Source organism: Mytilus edulis, chromosome 3 (assembly GCF_963676685.1).
Source record: "Mytilus edulis chromosome 3, xbMytEdul2.2, whole genome shotgun sequence".
Taxonomy (NCBI): Eukaryota; Metazoa; Mollusca; class Bivalvia; order Mytilida; family Mytilidae; genus Mytilus; species Mytilus edulis.
Window position 1 is genome coordinate 97358923 of NC_092346.1, and position 25179 is coordinate 97384101.

The 25179-nt window shown below is 35.4% G+C and overlaps 1 protein-coding gene across 4 annotated transcripts in view; it reads left to right on the plus strand.

Annotated features, from left to right (window-relative positions):
* LOC139517900 (leukocyte tyrosine kinase receptor-like) overlaps window positions 1-25179 on the plus strand; it is a 296261-nt gene that overhangs the window by 244013 nt on the left and 27069 nt on the right. For all 4 annotated transcript variants that reach the window (XM_071309393.1, XM_071309392.1, XM_071309394.1 and 1 more), the window contains one exon: window positions 7747-7811. In XM_071309393.1, the coding sequence (XP_071165494.1) occupies window positions 7747-7811 (65 nt within the window). The remainder of the gene's footprint in view (window positions 1-7746; window positions 7812-25179) is intronic.

The window sequence follows — 25179 nt, forward strand, 5'->3', positions numbered from 1 at the left end:
CCACTTTAGGAGTTATTGCCCTTTATAGTCAATTTTTAACCATTTTTCGTAAATCTTAGTTATCTTTTAGAAAAATCTTCTCCTCTGAAACTACTGGGCCAAATTTAACCAAACTAAACTATAATTGGGGTATCTAGTTAAAAAAATGTGTCCGGTAACTCGGCCAACAAACCAAGATGGCCGCCATGGAAAAAATAGAACATGGGGGTAAAATGCAGTTTTTGGCTTATAACTCAAAAACCAAAGCATTAAGAGCAAATCTGACAGGAAGTAAAATTGTTGATCAGGTCACGATCTATCTTCCCTGGAATTTTCAGATGAATCGGATAATCGGTTGTTAGGTTGCTGCCCCTGAATTGGTAATTTTGAGGAAATTTTGCTGTTTTTTTTGTTATCTTGAATATTATTATAGATAGAGATAAACTGTAAACAGCAATAATGTACAGCAAAGTAAGAACTAAAAATAAGTCACTATGACCAAAATAGTCAACTGACACCCTAAGGAGTTATTGCCCTTCATAGTCAATTTTTAACAATTTTCTTAAAATTTGAAGATTTTCAATAACATTTTCCACAGAAAGTACTGTTATAGATAGAGATAATTGTAAGCAGCAAGAATGTTAAGTAAAGTAAGATCTACAAACACATCACCATCACCAAAACACACAATTTTGTCATGAATCCATCTGTGTCCATTGTTTAATATTCACATAGACCAAGGTGAGCGACACAGGCTCTTTAGAGCCTCTAGTTTTTTGTATCTGATTATGTCAAATTTGGGCCTAACTGACTGTTTACAATGAAATATTTAATTCAAGATTCTGCATGTATTAGTTCTTGAAACAAAAAGAAAGAATTTTAATGAAGGTCTAAATAGAAGCTTATGCCCCTTTAAATGACAAAAAAATAAAATAAAATATCTGAAATGTTTATTATTAATAAACAATAAGAAAAGAAATGGACATCAAGGTTAATTGGTAAATACATTGATCGGGTTCAGAGCTAATCAGCTTTACTGCTGTGTTATTTAACAGAAGCCTTCTCAAATACTGAAAAAGTTACAATGTATTATAGAAAAGATGATAGTGCTTAGCTTCTTATGGTATAAACTATAAGTTCAATTGTGGTCACTTATAGGTCAAAATCAGTATGTCCATCATTCAGTGTAAAGAGGAGGTAAAAGATGTTTGACCGGTCAATTAGGAGAAAGATAATCATATTATGTAGTAGGAGTAATAACACTTGAAACATTTTTCATTGAATGAAGAATAAAGTAATTGTATATATTAATTATTTCATTAATTCAAGTGCAATGACTTGAAGAGGTTTATAGAGACAACAACCTGACCAATCAGCAGAAAACAAGCAGATTTTTGTTTGCCAGTTGTTAGTCTTTCCTCTTGAGACTTTTTCCTCTTGAGACTTTTTTAACAGATTCAGATAAGTTTATGGAATCATCTTAAATGCCTTATCTACAAAGTAACTTAAATATCCCTTATACAGTAAAACCTGTATAAACTGGTCGGATATGGTTGTTATGGAGTGAAAACAGGCCAGTTTATTCAGGTCTTCGCTTTGACAGAAAGTAATGACTTGGATCTAAGATAATTTGCATGAAAAATATCTTGTTGTAATTGTAATCTTATAAATACAAATACCATAATAATGTATGTATTTAAAATTATGTTATGTTTTGTGTGAAAATATTGTGACATGAACAATACAAGTTTTCACAGCCTTTTCATCATGATTGTTTGCATATTTAATGGCTCTAAAATTTTAAGAATTAGGTTGTCTCTTGAATTCAAAATGATAATATTTTAACCATTTTACATATCCTTGAAAGTGACCTTGGAAACATTAGTTTGTGAGTTATCAGTTTCACTTTTGAGTTCATGTTGTTTTCCATCAGAATCCTTGGGTTGTTTGAGCTGTTAAATGAGGGTTTCGTTTTACCTCCATGGTTCATTTTCTATGTTGGTATATCTGACTAAAAAGCTAGAATTTTATCAAACAAAATTACATTATGATCGTACCAATGGATTTTTGTCATCCGGGTTCTCATCATCAAGGTCATAGGTATCAGGGTTCACAACAGGAAACCCAGCATTTCTAAACACAATGTTAATTTCCTACTCCGCCATTTAAAAAATTTATGTAAGTTACAACATTAGTTCTATCTGAGATATATTCAGCATTTCTTTTAGTAAGACTTTTGTTTAAAATATTTTAATAATAAAGGTCAATGACTGTATGTTCACAGGTTAATAATAAAGGTCATTGACTGTATGTTCACAGGTTAATAATAAAGGTTATTGACTGTATGTTCACAGGTTAATAATAAAGGTCATTGACTGTATGTTCACAGGTTAATAATAAAGGTCATTGACTGTATGTTCACAGGTTAATAATAAAGGTCATTCACTGTATGTTCACAGGTTAATAATAAAGGTCATTGACTATGTTCACAGGTTAATAATAAAGGTCATTGACTGTATGTTCACAGGTTAATAATAAAGGTCATTGACTGTATGTTCACAGGTTAATAATAAAGGTCATTGACTGTATGTTCACAGGTTAATAATAAAGGTTATTGACTGTATGTTCACAGGTTAATAATAAAGGTTATTGACTGTATGTCCACAGGTTAATAATAAAGGTTATTGACTGTATGTTCACAGGTTAATAATAAAGGTCATTGACTGTATGTTCACAGGTTAATAATAATAAAGGTCATTCACTGTATGTTCACAGGTTATAATATTAAAGGTCATTGACTGTGTGTTCACAGGTTAATAATAAAGGTCATTCACTGTATGTTCACAGGTTAACTAACACCTTGCTAATTTATTATCCTGAAAAAACATCATGTACACTTTAAATTCACAAATTATTTTGTGCATTTATTATTGTGATTTTGTAATTTTAGACAAAAATGCAATTTCAAATTTTTATAATATTGAGAAACATCCTGTTTAATTCATATAAAATTTTTCAAAATGCAACTGATCACCAATTAAGCAGACATAAAGTTAGTGTCCTATTGTGCATTTCCAAATCTAAGATCATTGAGTTTGTCAAATTTTGTTTAGATATTCTACTTCCTGGTATTAAAAGTCTCCTCTGACCCTCACAAGCTTTATTTTTTAAATGTCCCTCTGGTATCTTTTGCCCCTCTTTTGCATAGATGCCAACTATTACGATTTTTCCTTAGTTTTTCCGATTTTGCGATATAAACTACGCTATTACGGTCAAAGTCGAAGAGTTACGGATTCCCAATCATCGACGTTCAATTTTGTAAAACGCGGATTTTTATCATTACTTTTCCGTCCGGGTCCAGTATTTAGGAAATGCCAATCTAATGCTTCCGGTTTCTCGGGAGTTATCAACCTATTGTTGGGTAACTAATTGACTTCCGAAGAGTCAAACTTGCATTTTATTAAGTAGCTTTTTCCCTTTCTCTACTTCTCCTTGACAAAACAAAAATGTTTGAGTCGAGAACATCTGAACAATTAATGAATGGAATACATACTACAGACAACATGTTAAATGACAAATTTTAGTGTACATCACTTTGCAACCACTCGTCAGTAATTTTGATTGGTAAATGCACGTTTATAAATGATTACTGAAAACTTTTCAAAAATACGGAAAATTTGATAGTTTGTTACTGATTGTGTCAAAAGGGGGTTGGCATCTATGCTTTTGTATACAATAAACAAATATGCAATGTTCAGACATACCCAAACCTTACATTAGTAATGAAATAAGGATATTCTATCTCTCTTACATGGTGGTTAAATTTAATTCAAATATAAGCCTAGTCTTAAAATATGTTTAATATTATAGAGAAAAAGATATCTCGAGTAGCAGTCAATATTACATTCTGTTAATTAAAAAGCTTGTAGTAAACTTTATATTGAGAGAGCACTAAACCAACTACAGCACAATACAAGAAGCCTAAATATAAAACCATAAACTATTCATGTATTTTTTAGACACTGATATTTTATTGTTCAAGTAATGAAATTGTACTAAACAAATCTCTATATCAATTAAAATGTAGCAACTGTCAAGATGAACCACAGCAATGAAATCACTGTTACTCTGATGAATTGGCTGATTTCAATTAATTTATCAGATAGTTGTTTACGTCACATAATTTCTTTTGAAAAATAGGGTTATCTTGAAAAATCAGTTGACAAATACTTGTATAGGCTTTAAATGACTTGTTTTGACAAAAGATATTGTTGTGTTGACCTTTAATGGAGGTCAGAAATATCTGAGAGTTGATTTATAATGATCATCAGAAATTGTCCATTACAATTTATCCAATGTTATGGATTTTATGTTTTCTGGATTTCAAGAGTCAAAGTATGTTTTGTTTACAGGACATTCATATAATTTTATTAAAGCTCTCCTTGAAATTGTGTAATCATGTAGCTATTAGTGTAGCTATTGTGTAATCATGTAGCTATTAGTGTAGCTAAAAAAAATATGTGATAGTAGGCACATTGTCTATAAACTATTTAAAAAAAGGTATGGTACTGACTACTGAGTGAGTCAGCTCAAACCTATCACAAAAAGAATGAACAATTTTTGTAAGAAATGGATTTCTAAAACATTTTTTAATTGCTCATTTTTAAAAGTTTTCTTTTTATACGACCGCAAAAATTTTAATTTTTCGTCGTATATATATATATATATATATATATTGCTATCACGTCGGCGTCGTCGTCGTCATAATACTTTTAATTTTCGCACTCTAAACTTTAGTAAAAGTGAATAGAAATCTATGAAATTTTAACACAAAGTTTATAACCACAAAAGGAAGGTGGGGATTGATTTTTGGAGTTTTGGTCCCAAAATTTTAGGAATTAGGGGCCAAAAAGGGCCCAAATAAGCATTTTCTTGGTTTTCGCACTATAACTTTAGTTTAAGTAAATAGAAATCTATGAAATTTTGACACAAGGTTTATGACCACAAAAGGAAGGTTGGAATTGATTTTAGGAGTTTTAGTTCAAACAGTTTAGGAATTAGGGGCCAAAACAGGCCCAAATAAGCATTATTCTTGGTTTTCGCACTATAACTTTAGTATAAGTAAATAGAAATCTTTGAAATTTAAACACAAGGTTTATGACCATAAAAGGAAGGTTGTGTTTGATTTTGAGAGTTTTGGTCCCAACAGGTTTTTAGGAGTAAGGGGCCCAAAGGGTCCAAAATTGAACTTTGTTTGATTTCATCAAAAATTGAATAATTGGGGTTCTTTGATATGCCGGATCTAACTGTGTATGTAGATTCTTAATTTTTGGTCCCGTTTTCCAATTGGTCTACATTAAGGTCCAAAGGGTCCAAAATTAAACTTAGTTTGATTTTAACAAAAATTGAATCCTTGGGGTTCTTTGATATGCTGAATCTAAAAATGTACTTAGATTTTTTATTATTGGCCCAGTTTTCAAGTTGGTCCAAATCGGGGTCCAAAATTAAACTTTGTTTGATTTCATCAAAAATTGAATAATTGGGGTTCTTTGATATGCCAAATCTAACTGTGTATGTAGATTCTTAATTTTTAGTCCCGTTTTCAAATTGGTCTACATTAAATACCAAAGGGTCCAAAATTAAACTAAGTTTGATTTTAATAAAAATTGAATTCTTTGGCTTTTTTGATATGCTGAATTTAATCATGTACTTAGATTTTTGATTATGGGCCCAGTTTTCAAGTTGGTTCAAATCGGGATCCAAAATTATTATATTAAGTATTGTGCAATAGCAAGAAATTTTCAATTGCACAGTATTCAGCAATAGCAAGAAATCTTCAATTGCACAGTATTGTGCAATAACAAAAAATGTTCAATTGCACAGTATTGTGCAATAGCAAGAAATCTTCAATTGCACAGTATTGTGCAATAGCAAATATTTTCAATTGCACAGTATTGCGCAATAGCAAAAAATATCTAATTGCACAATATTGTGCAATAGCAAGAAATTTTCAATTGATTGGAGTTATCTTTCTTTGTCCAGAATAGTAGTTGAATCAACTTAAATCATTGTTTTATACAATGCACAATGTATATTCACTTTTACTACCAACTGATAAATTAAAACACTCTTTACCATTCAGTGATAACAAGAACTTTTTGTTACATTTTAATATTTAATGATGTATTTAAATGAGTAGTTATTGTTGCAAACTCCATTAGAAATTTGAATTGAGATCAGTTTTGAAAAAAGGGAAAGGGGGATGTGAAAAAAAAATGGTGGGGGGGGGGGGGGGGGGGGGGTAATTTTTCTCATTTCAGATTTCATAAATAAAAAGAAAATTTCTTCAAACATTTTTTTGAGAGGATTAATATTCAACAGCATAGTGATTGCTCAAAGACAAAAAAAAATATTTTAAGTTCATTAGACCATATTCATTCTGTGTCCAAAACCTATGCTGTGTCAACTATTTAATCACAAATCAAATTTAGAGCTGAATCCAGCTTGAATGATGTGTCCATACTTGCCCCAATCGTTCATGGTTCAACCTATGCGGTCGTATAAAGCTGTGCCCTGCTGAGCATCTGGTTATCTTTTTGTGGAGATCTCATTAATAGTTATCCCACTCGGACTTGGTGTGTCAGTCACCCCGATGGCCGTAGGCCAGAGGTTAATCTAACACTGACACCAAGTCTGAGTGGGATAACTATTTTACATCCCAGCTGTTTTAGATTAGATGAAAAACCATTTACAATTCACAAAATCTAGTTTAGAACGCCACAAAACCATTATAATATACTTTATATATTACTATATGATGTATACCCCGTTATGACCCCCGAACACGATGAGTAGATATTTAACAATGCCAACTCGCCCCCTGGCCAATGGGCCCACACTATATCGCCACTTTATAAAAAAATCGACCCACTCTTGTTTACCGACTCGCCCCACTTTTGAAAAAGTGTAAAATCAAATTGAATAATCAGTCTAACAACTCACTTATTAACAAAAAGGGTTTAAACCCCACTGATTAAAGGTCTGCCAACTCGCCCCACTTATAAAAATATCTTGCTTCCTTTAAGTGTGTTAAATTATTGATAATTTCGTATCCAGTTGTCCTGATGTGGTGTTTTGTGTCGTGGTTTGATATGCCAAAGGTCTTGAGTTCGAATCCCAGCATATACACTGGATTTTTTCTACGTGAATTTTGATAGCTAGTCTTTTCCGTATAATTAATTATAAGTTTTATAGTGGATTTGACATTCCTGCCAAAATGTTACAGAACAAAGGAAAGCATGCATAACAAAGGAAAACAAACTGGGGTGATCCGTCTCAGATCACCCCTGTTAGAACAAAGGCGCTGGGATGTAACATGCAAAAGTTTCTGTTAATTTTACCTTTTCTCTTAGGTCTTTATATGTTTTAAATATAATGTGAGTTGACAGCTGTTAAGTGTATCTCAGTAAATTTACCTATATTGAAAGAAGTGCATAATTACAATTGAAAATAGATGAATTGTTAAATCTCTGATAAAACCTATTTGATTGCAGTTTCTTTTTATACAAAGTAGTTGCAAATTGGGTTTGGTGACATTACATGTCTACAACAATATTTTGAGGATATAATGAAAGATTAGTTGCATAACTAACTGAGTTAGTATAACCCTATTACAATAAAGTATTGTTGTCTTTATAAGTCGCTCAAATCAAAATAGTCTGAAAGCCAAACTAAGTCATTATAATCCTATAACTTTCTTCTTTTCAGACTTTACCAGCACTTACTACAGAGCAAGCAGAATTAGACTTCTTAATGGAAGCTGTTATAATGAGGTAAGTTAATTATGACATGTCAGGTATTTTTTGTATGTGGTCATGTGACTAAACTGAGAAGTATCATTTTATTAAACAGACAATAGTTTTATTCAAACATATTGCATTTCTATTGTACATAAAACCAGGCATACATGTCAGTTCTGTCTTTAAAGCTTGCTGACTAGCAGGTTAATGTTTCCCCAAAAGCTGAGCCAGGGATGTCAAATCAGAAACCAAGTTTGACATGGATGTCAATCCTGAAGCCTGCAGACTTGCCTTAAGTTTTGACCACCATGTCAGACTTGGCTTTATGATTGACCACCATGTAAGACTTTGCTTCAGATTTGACCTCCATGTCAGACTTTGCTTCAGATTTGACCTCCATGTCAGACTTGGCTTCATAATTGACTTCCATGTCAGACTTTGCTTAGGTTTGACCTCCATGTCAGACTTTGCTTCAGATTTGACCTCCATGTCAGACTTGGCTTCATGATTGACCTCCATGTCAGACTATGCTTCAGATTTGACCTCCATGTCAGACTTTGGTTCAGATTTGACCTCCATGTCAGACTTGGCTTCATGATTGACCTCCATGTCAGACTATGCTTCAGATTTGACCTCCATGTCAGACTTTGGTTCAGATTTGACCTCCATGTCAGACTTGGCTTCATGATTTACCTCTGTGAAAGACTTGGCTTCATGATTGACCACCATGTAAGACTTTGCTTCATATTTGACCACCATGTTAGACTTTGCTTCAGATTTGACCTCCATGTCAGACTTGGCTTCAGATTTGACCTCCATGTTAGACTTGGCTTCAGATTTGACCTCCATGTCAGACTTGCCTAAAGTTTTGACCTCCATGTCAGACTTGGCTTCATGATTGAAAACCATGTTAGACTTTGCTTCATGATTGACCACCATGTCAGACTTTGCTACAGATTTGACCTCCATGTCAGACTTGCCTAAAGTTTTGACCACCATGTCAGACTTGGCTTCATGATTGAAAACCATGTTAGACTCAGCTTCAGATTCAACCTGTATTTCAGACTTGGCTTCATGATTGACCTCCATGTCAGACTTGGCTTCATGATTGACCACCATGTCAGACTTGGCTTCAGATTTTACCTCCATGTTAGGTTTGGCTTCATGATTGACCTCCATGTAAGACTTTGCTTCAGATTTGACCTCCATGTCAGACTTTGCCTCTGATTGGACTTCCATGTTAGAGTAGGCTTCAGATTTGACTTCCATGTCAGACTTGGCTAAAGATTTGACCTCCATGTCAGAGATGGCTTCAGATTTGTCCAAGATTGACGAGGAGGTCAATTCTGAAGCCAAGTTTCACATGGAAATCAAATTTAATGCATAGTCTTACATGGAGGTCAAATCTGAAGCTGAGTCTTATCTGGAGGTCAAATGTGGAAATATCTCCTATGTGCATTGCTATTTAACAACTTCAGGTGAAGCACTATAGTCTTGTTTTTTATGCAGTTAAGCTGCATTATGCGAGCACCCTAGATTTGTGTTCTACCCAATAAATGCTGAAATACTTGCCATTGTTTTTATCTAGCTCGCTACTATGTCATCTATAACTAATTGAACACTTTTTTAATACTTTTTATTCTGGATTACAAAAAATATGACCAGAAAAACCTTAAATGATCGTCGATTTATCCAAAAGTTTTGAAGTTACACATAGGAAGTAGTGCTTATTAAGAATCCTTGTGTAGTTCATTATGACTTGTGCTTTTAGCTAAGATGTCAAAGAACAATTGTATGAAATATTTAATCGCCGAAAATGTCTTAAGACAAGTAGTTTAGATTTCCCAAATGGCAAAAGTCGTAGGGATATTGTTTGTCATCAATACGTAGTACAACTACGTCAGTAGTCTATTATATAATAAGTTCAACTGTTCATGCTGTTGGCGGCAATTTCAAATTAGAAAAAGAAATTTTCAATTTGGAGGCAGGTGTGCAAATTAGCGGTGGTCCGATGTCCGCGACCTTCCACTTTTGCAAGCGGAATTTCGACTAGGAAAGTTGGTTTCTAGTGAGATGTTCTTGCCTTTTACGGGGACTAAATAAATAGACAAGACATCATTACAAACACGTCTTTATTCTCCATAAGCACGTTCATACTCAAGAAACACCAAAAACAGCATTACGGGTCTGACCTTACACCCTTACCTGGAATAGCCCCGACCTCGAACAGAATTCAACCCTAATACATAACATCCCCCCGCTTAGCAAAAATTTGGATAATTTTTTCCCACAGGTTGAATTCAGTTCAAACCATAATACTATGTAAATATCAATTTATAAAAAACAATCTTCAGTACAATACGACTCCATATGCAAAAATCTTATTGAAATACGTTTCAACTCTTTGCTCTACAATCTCACATCTTACTCATATGCTCTAGTAAAATTTGATAACGTTATGAAATCACAATACAATTATTTGTAAAATAGCATATATATAAGTGAAACAATGTTGTCATGACTGTAGCTGTTTATTATACATCGATAAGGAACCAACAGAGACCGCTACCTCTTATTGAAAATGAGCTTTCCACAATAGGTTTCATCCACCATAACTGTTTCTCTCACACTCTCATACCCCCACTCCCCTACTCTCTCTCACAGACTCGTGGATCCGTATTTATAGTTAATGAAACATGTTTCAGAAAAGCAACACCTCTTGAAACGGCAATTTATGATTTCTATCACACCGCTACTGACAATATTCCACATGAACATTCATTCTACTGTATCAAATGTACACGCTATCAAATGATTTCCGTTATCATGAACAAATTTGATGAAAATCAGTTATGTGCAAATAGTGAAAACTGATATGCAAATCTTGAATGAATTTATGCACACTTATTAAAAAAAATGGGCTATTCCAAGTCAACCAAAAATATCATGAAATGCAATAAATTTGAACAAACGATTAACATTAATAAAGTGCTTCAATTAACAGTTCAAAATTTATCAAATTGTTGGACATCTATACAAGAATACGAATGACGGCGAGATAAACCTCACACAAATATCAGGTGCAAAAGAGATGATGCTGGTGATTCTTTTCTTTTCTTTTTCTTACATTACTAAATGTTGTGCAAACTTTATCTCTGGATACTTATGAATTAGCGGCGGTGAAAATCCCACACGCTTATGCAGTTACGAGCAGACGCTACTTTGATCATTTATTTCATTGTAAGCGGCGGAATAATTTCCACACGCCCAAGCTATAATAAACTTAATTTATTATAGGCGGGGGCCTTTTACTAATAATCTCTTTGGCTTTAACGTTGAGATCAGAAATATCCATCCAACGTGCGTTCTGTGCAGGTTCGCCACAAAGATGAACTAAATATTTATGTGTTCCGTTCACTATTTTACAAGCTAGTATACGTTTGATTTTAACATTGTCTTTGATATGACTATCTGTGGACGATTCAGGTGTCGTAAAATTAGTGTCTCGGAAACGCATGGGTTTTCTGTGTGTCCTTTTAGAACGCCGCACGGGTAAATTATTTTCTGATGTGCTTACATCCGGGACATTGGATAATTTATTTTCGGATGAAACAAGATCATTGCATGGACTATCGTTCTCACTGTGTTCCGAATGTTCATCTGATAGTAAATCGTGTTCTACTGTGAACTGATTGACATTTGTAATAACTGGATCCATGAAATAGTTACACTGATTAGGTTTGCGAACATATGCCGGCTTTAGTCTGTTAATATGGATTGACGGGAAAATTTTAGATGTAGTCTGGTCTTTTAATGTATATAAGTGTGGACTTTCACAATTTTCAACAACATATGGTCCTGCAAATTTGAATTTAAATTTATGTCCTGGACCTGTCGGGTCTTTACTCATGTATACAAAGTCGCCAAGTCTTAATGTTAAGTTATGAACTTTTCGATTAGCGCGTTCCATCATTGCTGTTTGCGACTTTAGTGCGTGATCCCTTACTTCATTCCGAATAATATCTAATCTTTCGGAAAATTGTTTAAGATAGTCATGATAATCTTTTGGGATTGACGCTAAATTCAAATCACGAACGTGTCCCGACAAAGGAAATTTAGGACGACTGCCGTAAAGAATTTCAAAAGGTGAATATTTTACACTGTCATTGGCAGTTGAATTTAATGAAAATAAAATAGATGGTACCATATCCTCCCAATGTTTTCCCTGTTGAATGTAAGGCGTCATGCGTTCTGCAAACGTTCTATGCGTTCTTTCACACAAACCAAGACAGTGGTGAGTAAAACTCGGTGTGTATTGCTGATTTATCTCCAGTAATCGACACACTTCCTTAATTGCTCGAGCGGTGGCTTCCGAACCACAGTCACTGATCAGAGTATCGCAAACTCCATATTGAGATACAAGTTTAAACAAGACTTCCGCAACTGTCAACGCATCTTTGTTTGGTATAGGCTCTGCAACTAAAAATTTTGTGAACGCATCGACGGCTGTAAATATATAAGAGTTTCCTTTTGCTGACACTGGTACAGGTCCGTATAGGTCCATTTGCCAAACCTGAAAAGGCGCTTCAGGTGTCTTAAAAGCGACGATACCTGCTTTTGTTTTAACTTGAGTAACTTTTCGGCTCTGACAATCGTGACAACTTCTGACATAATCCGTCACACTCTGTAATAATTTCGGGAAATAATAATGTTCTTTTAACATGTCCGCTGTATGTTGAATGCCACCGTGTCCACCTAACGGTGAGTCATGGTACAATCGAAGAACGGTTTTAATAGCGACCTCTGGTAACGCTAGTTGATACGAAGTGAAAAGTTTTGTTCGTTTACACTTTGCTGTACGAGTATGAAAAAGCAATCCATCCACCATGTCATAATTTGGAGTTTCAAGTAGAAGTTTTCTAGCAGCTTTCTGTGAAGAGGGTAATTTATTCTGTTCAAAATATGATATAAAAGGTCCAAAGTATGGGTCCCGCACTTGCAGTTTTTGAAAAGTGTCCTTACTAAAATCACCATGTCTAAAAATTTCAATTGAATCAGTGAATTTAACTTGCGTATTGTTCTCACTTGTAGCCGTTTCTGTACTAAGATTAGTTTGGGTTTCGTCACCATCGGTATTTAACGTTGTAAAATTTGAATGATCTTCCTTTTCCGTAGAAATTTCTGTATCCTGATTTTTAGCACTTGTTTTGGGATCGACTGATTCTGACTGATTTTCAGTGTCAATATTTTGAGATGAAGTTTCCGGTATATCACGGTTTCCTGTATCTGTTGTTATATTACGGTCTTCAGAGTCACATTTGTCCGTGAATTGTTGATATTTTATGTAATCTGGTAACTGACTTTTTATTTTGGACTGAATTCTTTGATCTGCTACATCGTAATCTTCTGTATCAGCGTCATATCCAAAATCTAATTGTTTGTTTTGAAATTGTTTACTGCGCTTAAAATGTTTTAAATTCCTAATGGAGTCGTGACTTTGCATTACGTTGTTAACTTCCGGAAGATTGTGTTCTTGAAAATCAGTACTTTCAGAATCCATAAAATTCGGAAATTTAACACGCTTTCCTTCAAGTTGTATATCACCAACATGTTCGGGAACGTACGGAAAAAATGGGTCCTCTTGATCAGGACTATCAATACCTTCACAACTTGTCAATCGAGTTGACCGAGATAAAGCGTCTGCAACCTGCATATCTTTTGCCGGTTTATATCGTAGTTCAAAATTGAACTGTTGCAATATTGCTACCCAGCGTTCATATATGGCCCCTTTAAGTTGTTTTTGAAATATAGGCCGAAGGGCCTGGTGGTCGCACTCGACAATAAATTTACGACCCCTCAAATACATTGCACAATCTAAAATAGCTGTTACCATCCCTAGTAATTCTAATTTTGTAGGTCCGTACGATCTTTGCCATTTGCTTAATGACTTAGAACCAAAACGAATTACACTGACATCCTTACTATCGCTAGCTGTCTCCTTATACTGGTACAACATATATCCTATACCTTTAGAACTGGTATCCACTGCTAAATAAAACTCAGTATGAAAATTTGGAAATGCTAAAATCGGAGAATTTGTCAATAAAGATTTCAACTTGGTAAATGCATTTTCTTGTTCTGATGTCCAACGAAATTTGGCGTTTTTCCGAAGAAGTTTGGTTAGAGGTTCTATTTCAGCACTAAAATTTGGAATAAATTTCTTGAACCAGTTCAACAGACCTAGTGCACGGCGAAGTTCACGTACTGATCGGGGTGACGGATATTCTTGAACTGCTGTAATTCGATCAGGCGGTGGTTGTATACCGTCTTTAGAAATAAGGTGGCCAAGAAATAAACAAGATTTCTGTGCAAAATGACATTTCTTAGGGCCCAATTTTAGGCCAGCGGCTTGTAAACGATTAAATACCTCATGTAAATCACTAAGGTGTTGCTCAAAGGTTTCTGATGTTATTAAAACGTCATCTAAATAACACAGACATGAATTGAATGTTAACCCATGGAGCACTTTGTCCATTAAAAGTTGAAATGATCCTGGCGATGAACTTAAACCCATTGGTAGGCGGAGAAATTTATATGTACCGTAACAAGTGTTGAATGCGGTATATCGTTGGCTGTCTGGAGATATAGGCATCTGAAAAAATCCTGAACTTAAATCGATATGAGTTATGAAATTCGGGGTCCTGTTTGAGAAAGACTCTGTTAAATCCTGTAATTCTGGTAGTCCATAAAAAAACTGCTGAGACTGAGAATTTAAATAACGAAAATCGCAACAAAATCTGAACTGAGAGAGACTGTTTGAAGACTGAGTGAAATCGCTATTTTGGCTATTTCGGGACTCCTTGGCTCTTTTTGAAACTAACACTATGGGACTTGTGATGGGTATATCTTCGGTTTCACCAACCGGGGAAATTATTCCTTGTTTTAGCAAATGATCGAGATGATCCCGAAGTACTTGTTTTTTATCTGGGGTAAGGCGATACGATCGCTGATATTTTGGCTTGAAATCCGGTTTTAGTATAATCTTGTGTTGCACTACGTCCGTAAAACCTAAAGCAGGATTTTCATCTGTTACAAATATGTTGTCATGCGATTTTAAAAACCCTTTCAATTGTCCTTGTTCAGACTCGGATAAATGTTTTGGAATATCAAAATAGGAGAAAAATTTTGTCCCACTAAGTTCCCCATCTTCACACTTTTCGGTCGAAAACTGTACATTATTAACCTCTGGAATTTCTCTATTTCCTATACATGTAGCTATTAAATCAGAGTCATTGTCAAGGATCTCAAATTTCGCAACAATCTGACCCCTTGGAATATCAACTATTTCACTTGTAGAATTAAACAGTTTGACAGGCACCAGTTTATCTTTATTTACAGAAACTACCGATTTCGCTGTCAAAACACCTAATTTAAACAAATAATTATGGTTCGTGCATATTCCTTGCATACCATGTAAAATATCATTATGAACTTTGCCCCATACTATCATCTCAGAATTTGGCAAAACTGACAAACGCTTTTGATTTTTCACTTTACAGAAACGGGAACATACGGTCAACTTTGAAAAATCTAGCATTATTTTCTTAGAGACCAAATAGTCTGTGCCTAATAATAACGGATGTGATGTTTGTGAAAATACATGTACTAAAATCCAATGTTTTCCTTGTGGAATTTGTATTTTAATTCGTGAAACACCAATAATGTTAACAGATTGGTTATTAGCTAAAACAATTTTCTCACTAGTTGAATTTACCCATGACTTGTGAGTTTCAGGTATTGAATTAAATAATTGTTGTGAAATTACATTTATTGAGCTTCCCGTATCTACTAGGGCTGCAATTTTCAAATTCAAAATCTGTACAGGCAAATAAATAAACTTATTCCGGCTTTCCATATTTGATGTAAAACACTGCATTTCATCATCGGAAGTTTGAAAATGTTCAGGTTGAACAGTGTTAATAAATGACCTAGAAGGCGAACGACTACGACATCTGGCACCTATATCAGTTCTCCCGAAAGACCGTGCCTGGTGTCCCCCGGGACTGTTCAGTTTCCCGAAAGTCTCTTACAATTAACCGCTGAATGACCAATTTGGTCACACAACTGACATGTGATATCTGAACTGCTAACTCCTTGTCCGTTCCAGTTGCAATAACGTTTAATATGATTTGGCGAATTACAATTGAAACAAAGATTGCTTGTTGCCTGAGGGAGGTAGGTTGCCTGCTGACGACTGTTGGTTGCCTGAGGGGGGTTGGTTGCCTGCTGACGACTGTTTGTCGCCTGAGGGGGGTAAGTTGCCTGCTGACGACTATAAGCAAATCGATCGGTACGTCTGTTTTGTTTTGTACTTTCATCAGTTTTAGATGTAGTTAAATTTTGGACTGCCTTAGTGAGAGTGTCTATTTGTGACTGTAAGGAGGCGAACTCGGAGTCACGTTTATCACTAGGTTTTGCCTGTTTACTTGCCGCAGCTACTTGTAGCTCAGCCTTCCTATACCCATAAGCTTCGCCCATTTTAGCGGCTGCTAATGCCGATGGGCTGTCTCTATGGTGACCGGCTCTTACAAAAAATGCTAGTTGTCCGGGTAACCCTTTAATGAATTTAACTAAAATTTCGTGATCAGGTTTTTTCAATGTATTTGCTTTTTCCACAAGTTGGCAATAAAAATCATCAATTGACTGGCCTGACGATAAAGACATGTTTTCAAAGATTTCACTATCAAGCATAACTGTAGGATTTTGCCAGTCTAAATCAACATATTTATCGGTGAACAAATGTACTATAGCTTCCCATGATGCCTTATTTTCAGACGATAGTGAATTAAACCAGGTTAATGCTGGACCAGTCAAATGTAAATGAAGCGCCGCTATTATGCGGTTGTCATCCAGTGGTGAAATGTTATGTAGGGTTGCATATGATTCAAACTCAGCAATAAATAATGCAGCATTTTCATGGGGATAGCCGCCAAATTTCCGACAGTTTGCTAGTTTTTCCATCGTGACTGAAATGGCAAGATTTGAATTACATGCTGAAAAGTTCAAAGGTAGTTTTGGGGACGGAGTCAGTAAATAATTAATATCTGGCTCCCGAAGCTGATTTAGCGACAAAAATTCGTCTGATAGAACAGAGTTTAGTTGTTTAAGTTCAAATTCTAGGGAATCGTCAGAGTACTGGGACAATGGTGATATAGAAACGGGTAAAGGCAGTAGTGGGGTTTCAGGCGACTTAATTGATATCAATCCAAATTCGACCTCACTGTCGTACTCGTCATCAGAAAAAATTTGCCGAGAGTTGATTTGAAGTCATTTACAAAATTATGTTACCAACGATCAGGATTACCCTATACATGTAGCGAGTAAATTCTCACATACACATTCATAAGATGCCATTTTAATATAAAGAGCAAAAATCAACAGTTGTGGGTCTAGCGAGCTAGAATGATATTACGCTTTTATATGTATACTTCAGTCTAGATGTATTACGCTTTGTTTAATGCCTTGTGTAGCGAGTTAATTCTCACATACACTGAACCACTATACATACAACCATGTTCATGTATCAATACAAAGAGCAGCGAGATAAATTCTCACATACAAAACTGAAAATCTGTGAAAAACATACCAATCAGTTAGGTAAATGTTTTAATTACAATCTTTATTAAGCCTTAAACAAAGTCTGAGAAGCCAAAGCTTCGCTAGTGTAGGTGACGGATGAATCCCATCCAAGTACAGAGCGAAAGATGTACTATAACTCGTTTGCAGATCGTAGTGCCGCTTTCTGGATGCCAAAATGTCCAAATTGAAATCCGGTGAGTTTTGTCCTAAAAATTCGTTTAAAGTGATGATGTACTTATTCACTTCTAATATCTGCTCATGTAGAATATCGTCCTTCTTTAAGAACTGGTCGGGGTCAGGGTGGTTATGAAACTTGTTCCACCAGTAAATAGAATAAAACGGAACTTGAAGAAAAATAAGTCGCACTGTTGGGAACTGGTGTATAAAGGTGTAGATATCCCGAAAATCCTGGCAAAGATCTGTTACCACTTGAAAATCAGATGATTTCAAAAAAACATATTTACCAGTCTTGAATGTTAAGTCACAGGTGCCCAACCATATAAAAAGAGTAATGTGTATCTGTCCCAAGTCCTGAAATGTCTTCACAGCTTTTTCTTTCAACCATTGTAAATTCTGTTGTACTGTCGTGCCGGGATGTATCCACCATACAATTTTCCGTTCAGGGTGTTTATCTACAGTCTGATCCTTTAAATACCTTCCCTTACTGTCAGATAAAACGACAGGTATATTTTTCAAAGTTCCCACATTTTCTAACCTCGGACTTAAGTTGGTGAGATTTTTCTCGGCTTTAGAAATAAGACTCATTCGGGAACAAAAATTTCAACAACCAACGGAAATAAAAATTGTCTCTGTGTAAAAACCATGTGCTTGCCGTCTACATGTAATGTCACGCTTCAGTGCACGCCAATCGATCCTCGTGGTAATTCACAAAAATATTTCAGTTACACAGTATAAAATTGAAACAAATTGTCAAAAGCGGTTTACAAAACAAATTAATCCATTTGAAGTCCTCCACCATGAGATGTTCTTGCCTTTTACGGGGACTAAATAAATAGACAAGACATCATTACAAACACGTCTTTATTCTCCATAAGCACGTTCATACTCAAGAAACACCAAAAACAGCATTACGGGTCTGACCTTACACCCTTACCTGGAATAGCCCCGACCTCGAACAGAATTCAACCCTAATACATAACACTAGCTATGCCCGGCATAGTCACCTTCCACTTGAAAGAAAATAAGAAATTACTTTGCAAACTTTCCATGCAAGTCACCAGTTTTAAGAAAATCGCCGACAAATATTGTATAAATTCGAGTAAAATCGTATCTGATTAACAAAAATAACATTGTAAACACATTACAATGGCGGCCGTGAAGACAAAATTTTACAATATCGGATCCGATTCCGTAAGCGGATAAGGATAATTCCGGGTTTGGCAGCAATTACAAAATAAATCAAAGCAGGTGAAAAAATAAATCTATGCATGGTAAATGAATATAAACATTAGAATTGTAAACAAAAGATATATGTAAAAGAAAGAAAAAGTAGAAAAATATTTTATACAGAAACTCAAAATTACTTTTTGACAAATTTTAATTTAAAAATCCAATACAACGTGACAGCTGTGAACAGTATATCTAACAATATACATGTTCATGGTCACAGTCTAAATTTTCTTAATCAGTGATAAATGATGATAATGCATGTGAGATGCTTTTAAAGTGTAAACATATTACTGCAATTTGAAGGGTTATTTGTTTTTCTCAATTTTGAAGGGTCAATTAAAATAGCTGAAAGTTTCTTTCTTTATTTTCACAAATAATGCAACTATATTATATATACCTAAATGTAAGTAAATCATATGATATATAGGTGGCATTCTTTGGGCCACTCTACCCCCTCCTGTTTGATAACTTGGTAATGGTCGAGCTCCCCACCCCATTCGTTTTTGATGCGTTTTGTTATTTGATTTTGCCATGTGATTATAGACTTTCCGAATTGTTTTTCCTCTGAGTTCAGTATTTTTGTGATTTTACTTTTCCCCTATAACATATGAGAGGCAGATCCATGAATTTAGGTTAGGAGGGGCGCAAACTTAAATTTTCGCCGAGCAGAGCGAGGCTAAAAAAAATTTAGGTAAAATTTTCAGAATATTCTTTATTAAGCTGAGAACAACCCATGCTTTGCAAATTTAACCCCCCTTCCTGAATCCGCCCCTGCATATATTCAAGTATAGGACAATATGATAAATAAAAAATATAGGGGGTGTCCCTGGAGTTACCCCACCCCCTCCTGTTTGAGAACTTGGAAACGGTCGAGATCCACACCCCTTAACCATATATATTCATGTTTGTGACAATATGACAAATCAAATGAAATATAGGAAAAGTCGTTGGGGGTCACCCCACTCTTCCTGTTTTAGAATTTAAAAATGGTCAGATCCCCACCCCTCAACCATATATATTCATGTATGGGACAATATAACAAATCAGATGAAATATAGGGGAGTCCCTTGGGTCACCCCACCCCCTCCTGTTTGAGAATTTGAAACCCGTTGAGGTCGCCACCCCTTAACCATATATTCATGTACGGGACAATATAACAATTCAAATGAAGGATAGGGGGAGTCCCTGGGGTCACTGTACACCCTTCTGTTTGAGAACTTGGAAATGGTCAAGATCCTTACCCCTAAACCATACATATACTCAACAATGGGACAATATAACAAATCAAATAAAATAATGGAGAAGTCCCTGTGGTCACCCCAACCCTCCTGTTTGAAAACTTGGAAACGGTTGAGATCGCCACACCAAAACAATATATATTCATGTATGAGCCAATGTAACTAATTAAATGAAATATAGGTGGAGTCCCTGGGGTCACCCTACCCCTTCCTGTTTGAGAACTTGGAAACCAATGAGATCCCCACCCCTAAACCATATATATTCATGTATGGGACATTATAACAAATAAAATGAAATGTAGGGGAAGTCCCTAGGGTCACCCTACCCCCAGTGGCGGATCAAGAAATTTTATAAGTGGGGGCCCGCTCCAGTCACGCTTGAGTGATTCCCTATATAAGCAACCAATTTTTTTCCCAAAAAGGGGGGTGGCGGGCCCCCTGCCCCCTAAATCCTCTGCCTACCCCTACCTGTTTGAGAACTTGAAAACCGTTGAGATCCCCACCCCTAAATTATATACATTTGTATATTCATATGTATGGGACAAAATAACAAATCATTTACATTTACTATGGGCAGGTCAGTCAGACCTCACCTTTGATCCCTGTTGTAGTGAACATTTGTCTGATTCGTGTCTCATAACTTTTGTACTATAGAACACAAACTCAGTTTTCTTTCCAGGGAAACCAGTCCATTCATACTATTACATGTTCATACTAAGTCAACTTGAACTTCTAGCAGTCAAATAAAACCAAGGTTAACTACCTAGTAGAACAACTGCAATCATTGGGAACTTGTACCACTGCAGACTCACCATAAAAAAATATACATTGATATATGCATTGCTTTTGAAACCTTGATAACATGTAAATTATTTGCCTTAATAAATAAATCATTAGATAAACATGAATGTACTATATATGAATGTTTAATGTTGAGGCAACATTGCCACAGTTTTCATAATTACGGTTGCCTTGGTTTTTGGTTAACCGTCCTCAGCGCTTACAGCGCTTTGATTTAATTTGTTTTAAGTGCTAATTTTTCAAAAAAACATCTTCATCACATTTTTAATACTGTTCCACATTTTTTCCAATTAAACTGGTTTTGTTTTTCTCTTAAAAGCTGTCATTTTCTCATTGAAATTATTTAAAGCCATGGCTTTAGCTTTCAGATTTTTTGCTAGGTCTGTTTTATATATATATTTGTCTGCCTTATTTTTCATTTGCATTAGGGTAATTCTGATAATTGATTTGTAGTTTTATTTATATACTAATTTTCTGTATTAAATCTTTCATGCTTTTTTTTTAATGTGCTACATATTTTGCCAGTAGGTATTTTTTACAGACATAATGTGTTATTATATAGCAAAATATGTTCTGAGGTCAATTTATTTTTGAACTCAGTTTTAAAAGCAGCTAATTATTTATGACAATATTAAACAGCTTTTTAATTGAAATATGACCTTAACTAATTAAGAAAATAAAATGACCACATGCTTACATTATAACAATGAAAAAGTAAGTAATGTCATGACTGATAAATCCCAAAGTTTGTCTTGAGAAAATTATAGTGTTTCTAAAAATATGTTTAGCACACAGTACAGATTTATTTACAATTTAAGGCATCACTGTGATCAAATATGAAAACAAATAAACTTATTTATTTTTATTTCTTCACTATTCTATATTGAGTATAAGTATAGAAAAGTCTCTTACAGTGATCTATACTACATTTTAAATATTTGATTATTTAAGAAATTTCAAAGTAACTAACGGCTTTAGATTCAGTCAATTTGATTCATACATTCTTCATAATCATGAAATTCCATAGAAAAATAATATAGGCCTTACATTTAAAAAGGAAATTACAAATTAGGTAATTCTCCTTGACCTGGCTGTTTGTTACATTTAAAGATTCCTAATTAATCTAGGAGAAATTTTTATTGAGGAAAAAGTCAAACCTGTTTATAAAACTAATTAGAATTAAGGATGGATTGAGCTCAATGTTAGGGTTAAAAGAATATTACACAAGAAGCTGTCAACAATTCATTTAAGTTCATGGAGAACAACTTTCAATGAATCTATTACAAATCAATTTTTATCTTTTGGCTCCTCCAGATGTGTTTGTTAACTCCAAATCTCCTACGATTTGATCATCAATAGAATAATAGATTTACTTCACACAGTGAAGATTTTGTAGCATGGATGTTAGTGTGATCCATATTAAAAAAGTAAGGAAATATGATTGTCATTAATGAGACAACTTTCCCCTAGAGACTGAAGAAGTAAGATGATAACTGTAAAGCACTGTGTGGCCTTTAACAATCAGAACTACAAAGCACTGTGTGGCCTTTAACAATCAGAACCACAAAGCACTGTGTGGCCTTTAACAATCAGAACTACAAAGCACTGTGTGGCCTTTAATAATCAGAACTATAAAGCACTGTGTGGCCTTTAACAATCAGAACTACAAAGCACTGTGTGGCCTTTAACAATCAGAACTACAAAGCACTGTGTGGCCTTTAACAATCAGAACTACAAAGCACTGTGTGGCCTTTAACAATCAGAACTATAAAGCACTGTGTGGCCTTTAACAATCAGAACTACAAAGCACTGTGTGGCCTTTAACAATCAGAACTACAAAGCACTGTGTGGCCTTTAACAATCAGAACTACAAAGCACTGTGTGGCCTTTAACAATCAGAACTACAAAGCACTGTGTGGCCTTTAACAATCAGAACTACAAAGCACTGTGTGGCCTTTAACAATCAGAACTACAAAGCACTGTGTGGCCTTTAATAATCAGAACTACAAAGCACTGTGTGGCCTTTAACAATCAGAACTACAAAGCACTGTGTGGCCTTTAACAATCAGAACCACAAAGCACTGTGTGGCCTTTAACAATTAGAACAACAAAGCACTGTGTGGCCTTTAACAATCAGAACTATAAAGCACTGTGTGGCCTTTAACAATCAGAACTACAAAGCACTGTGTGGCCTTTAACAATCAGAACTACAAAGCACTGTGTGGCCTTTAACAATCAGAACTACAAAGCACTGTGTGGCCTTTAACAATCAGAACTACAAAGCACTGTGTGGCCTTTAACAATCAGAACCACAAAGCACTGTGTGGCCTTTAATAATCAGAACTATAAAGCACTGTGTGGCCTTTAACAATCAGAACTACAAAGCACTGTGTGGCCTTTAATAATCAGAACTATAAAGCACTGTGTGGCCTTTAACAATTAGAACTACAAAGCACTGTGTGGCCTTTAACAATTAGAACTACAAAGCACTGTGTGGCCTTTAACAATCAGAACTACAAAGCACTGTGTGGCCTTTAATAATCAGAACTACAAAGCACTGTGTGGCCTTTAACAATCAGAACTACAAAGCACTGTGTGGCCTTTAATAATCAGAACTACAAAGCACTGTGTGGCCTTTAACAATCAGAACTACAAAGCACTGTGTGGCCTTTAACAATCAGAACTACAAAGCACTGTGTGGCCTTTAACAATCAGAACTACAAAGCACTGTGTGGCCTTTAACAATCAGAACCACAAAGCACTGTGTGGCCTTTAACAATCAGAACAACAAAGCACTGTGTGGCCTTTAACAATCAGAACTACAAAGCACTGTGTGGCCTTTAACAATCAGAACCACAAAGCACTGTGTGGCCTTTAACAATTAGAACCACAAAGCACTGTGTGGCCTTTAACAATCAGAACTATAAAGCACTGTGTGGCTTTTAACAATCAGAACTACAAAGCACTGTGTGGCCTTTAACAATCAGAACTACAAAGCACTGTGTGGCCTTTAACAATCAGAACTACAAAGCACTGTGTGGCCTTTAACAATCAGAACCACAAAGCACTGTGTGGCCTTTAATAATCAGAACTATAAAGCACTGTGTGGCCTTTAACAATCAGAACTACAAAGCACTGTGTGGCCTTTAACAATTAGAACTACAAAGCACTGTGTGGCCTTTAACAATCAGAACTACAAAGCACTGTGTGGCCTTTAATAATCAGAACTACAAAGCACTGTGTGGCTTTTAACAATCAGAACTACAAAGCACTGTGTGGCCTTTAACAATTAGAACTACAAAGCACTGTGTGGCCTTTAACAATCAGAACTACAAAGCACTGTGTGGCCTGTGTGGCCTTTAACAATCAGAACCACAAAGCACTGTGTGGCCTTTAACAATCAGAACTACAAAGCACTGTGTGGCTTTTAACAATCAGAACCACAAAGCACTGTGTGGCCTTTAATAATCAGAACTACAAAGCACTGTGTGGCCTTTAACAATCAGAACTACAAAGCACTGTGTGGCCTTTAACAATCAGAACTACAAAGCACTGTGTGGCCTTTAACAATCAGAACCACAAAGCACTGTGTGGCCTTTAATAATCAGAACTATAAAGCACTGTGTGGCCTTTAACAATCAGAACTACAAAGCACTGTGTGGCCTTTAACAATTAGAACTACAAAGCACTGTGTGGCCTTTAACAATCAGAACTACAAAGCACTGTGTGGCCTTTAACAATCAGAACCACAAAGCACTGTGTGGCCTTTAACAATCAGAACTACAAAGCACTGTGTGGCTTTTAACAATCAGAACCACAAAGCACTGTGTGGCCTTTAATAATCAGAACCACAAAGCACTGTGTGGCCTTTAACAATCAGAACTACAAAGCACTGTGTGGCCTTTAACAATCAGAACTACAAAGCACTGTGTGGCCTTTAACAATCAGAACCACAAAGCACTGTGTGGCCTTTAATAATCAGAACTATAAAGCACTGTGTGGCCTTTAACAATCAGAACTACAAAGCACTGTGTGGCCTTTAACAATTAGAACTACAAAGCACTGTGTGGCCTTTAACAATCAGAACTACAAAGCACTGTGTGGCCTTTAATAATCAGAACTACAAAGCACTGTGTGGCTTTTAACAATCAGAACTACAAAGCACTGTGTGGCCTTTAACAATTAGAACTACAAAGCACTGTGTGGCCTTTAACAATCAGAACTACAAAGCACTGTGTGGCCTGTGTGGCCTTTAACAATCAGAACCACAAAGCACTGTGTGGCCTTTAACAATCAGAACTACAAAGCACTGT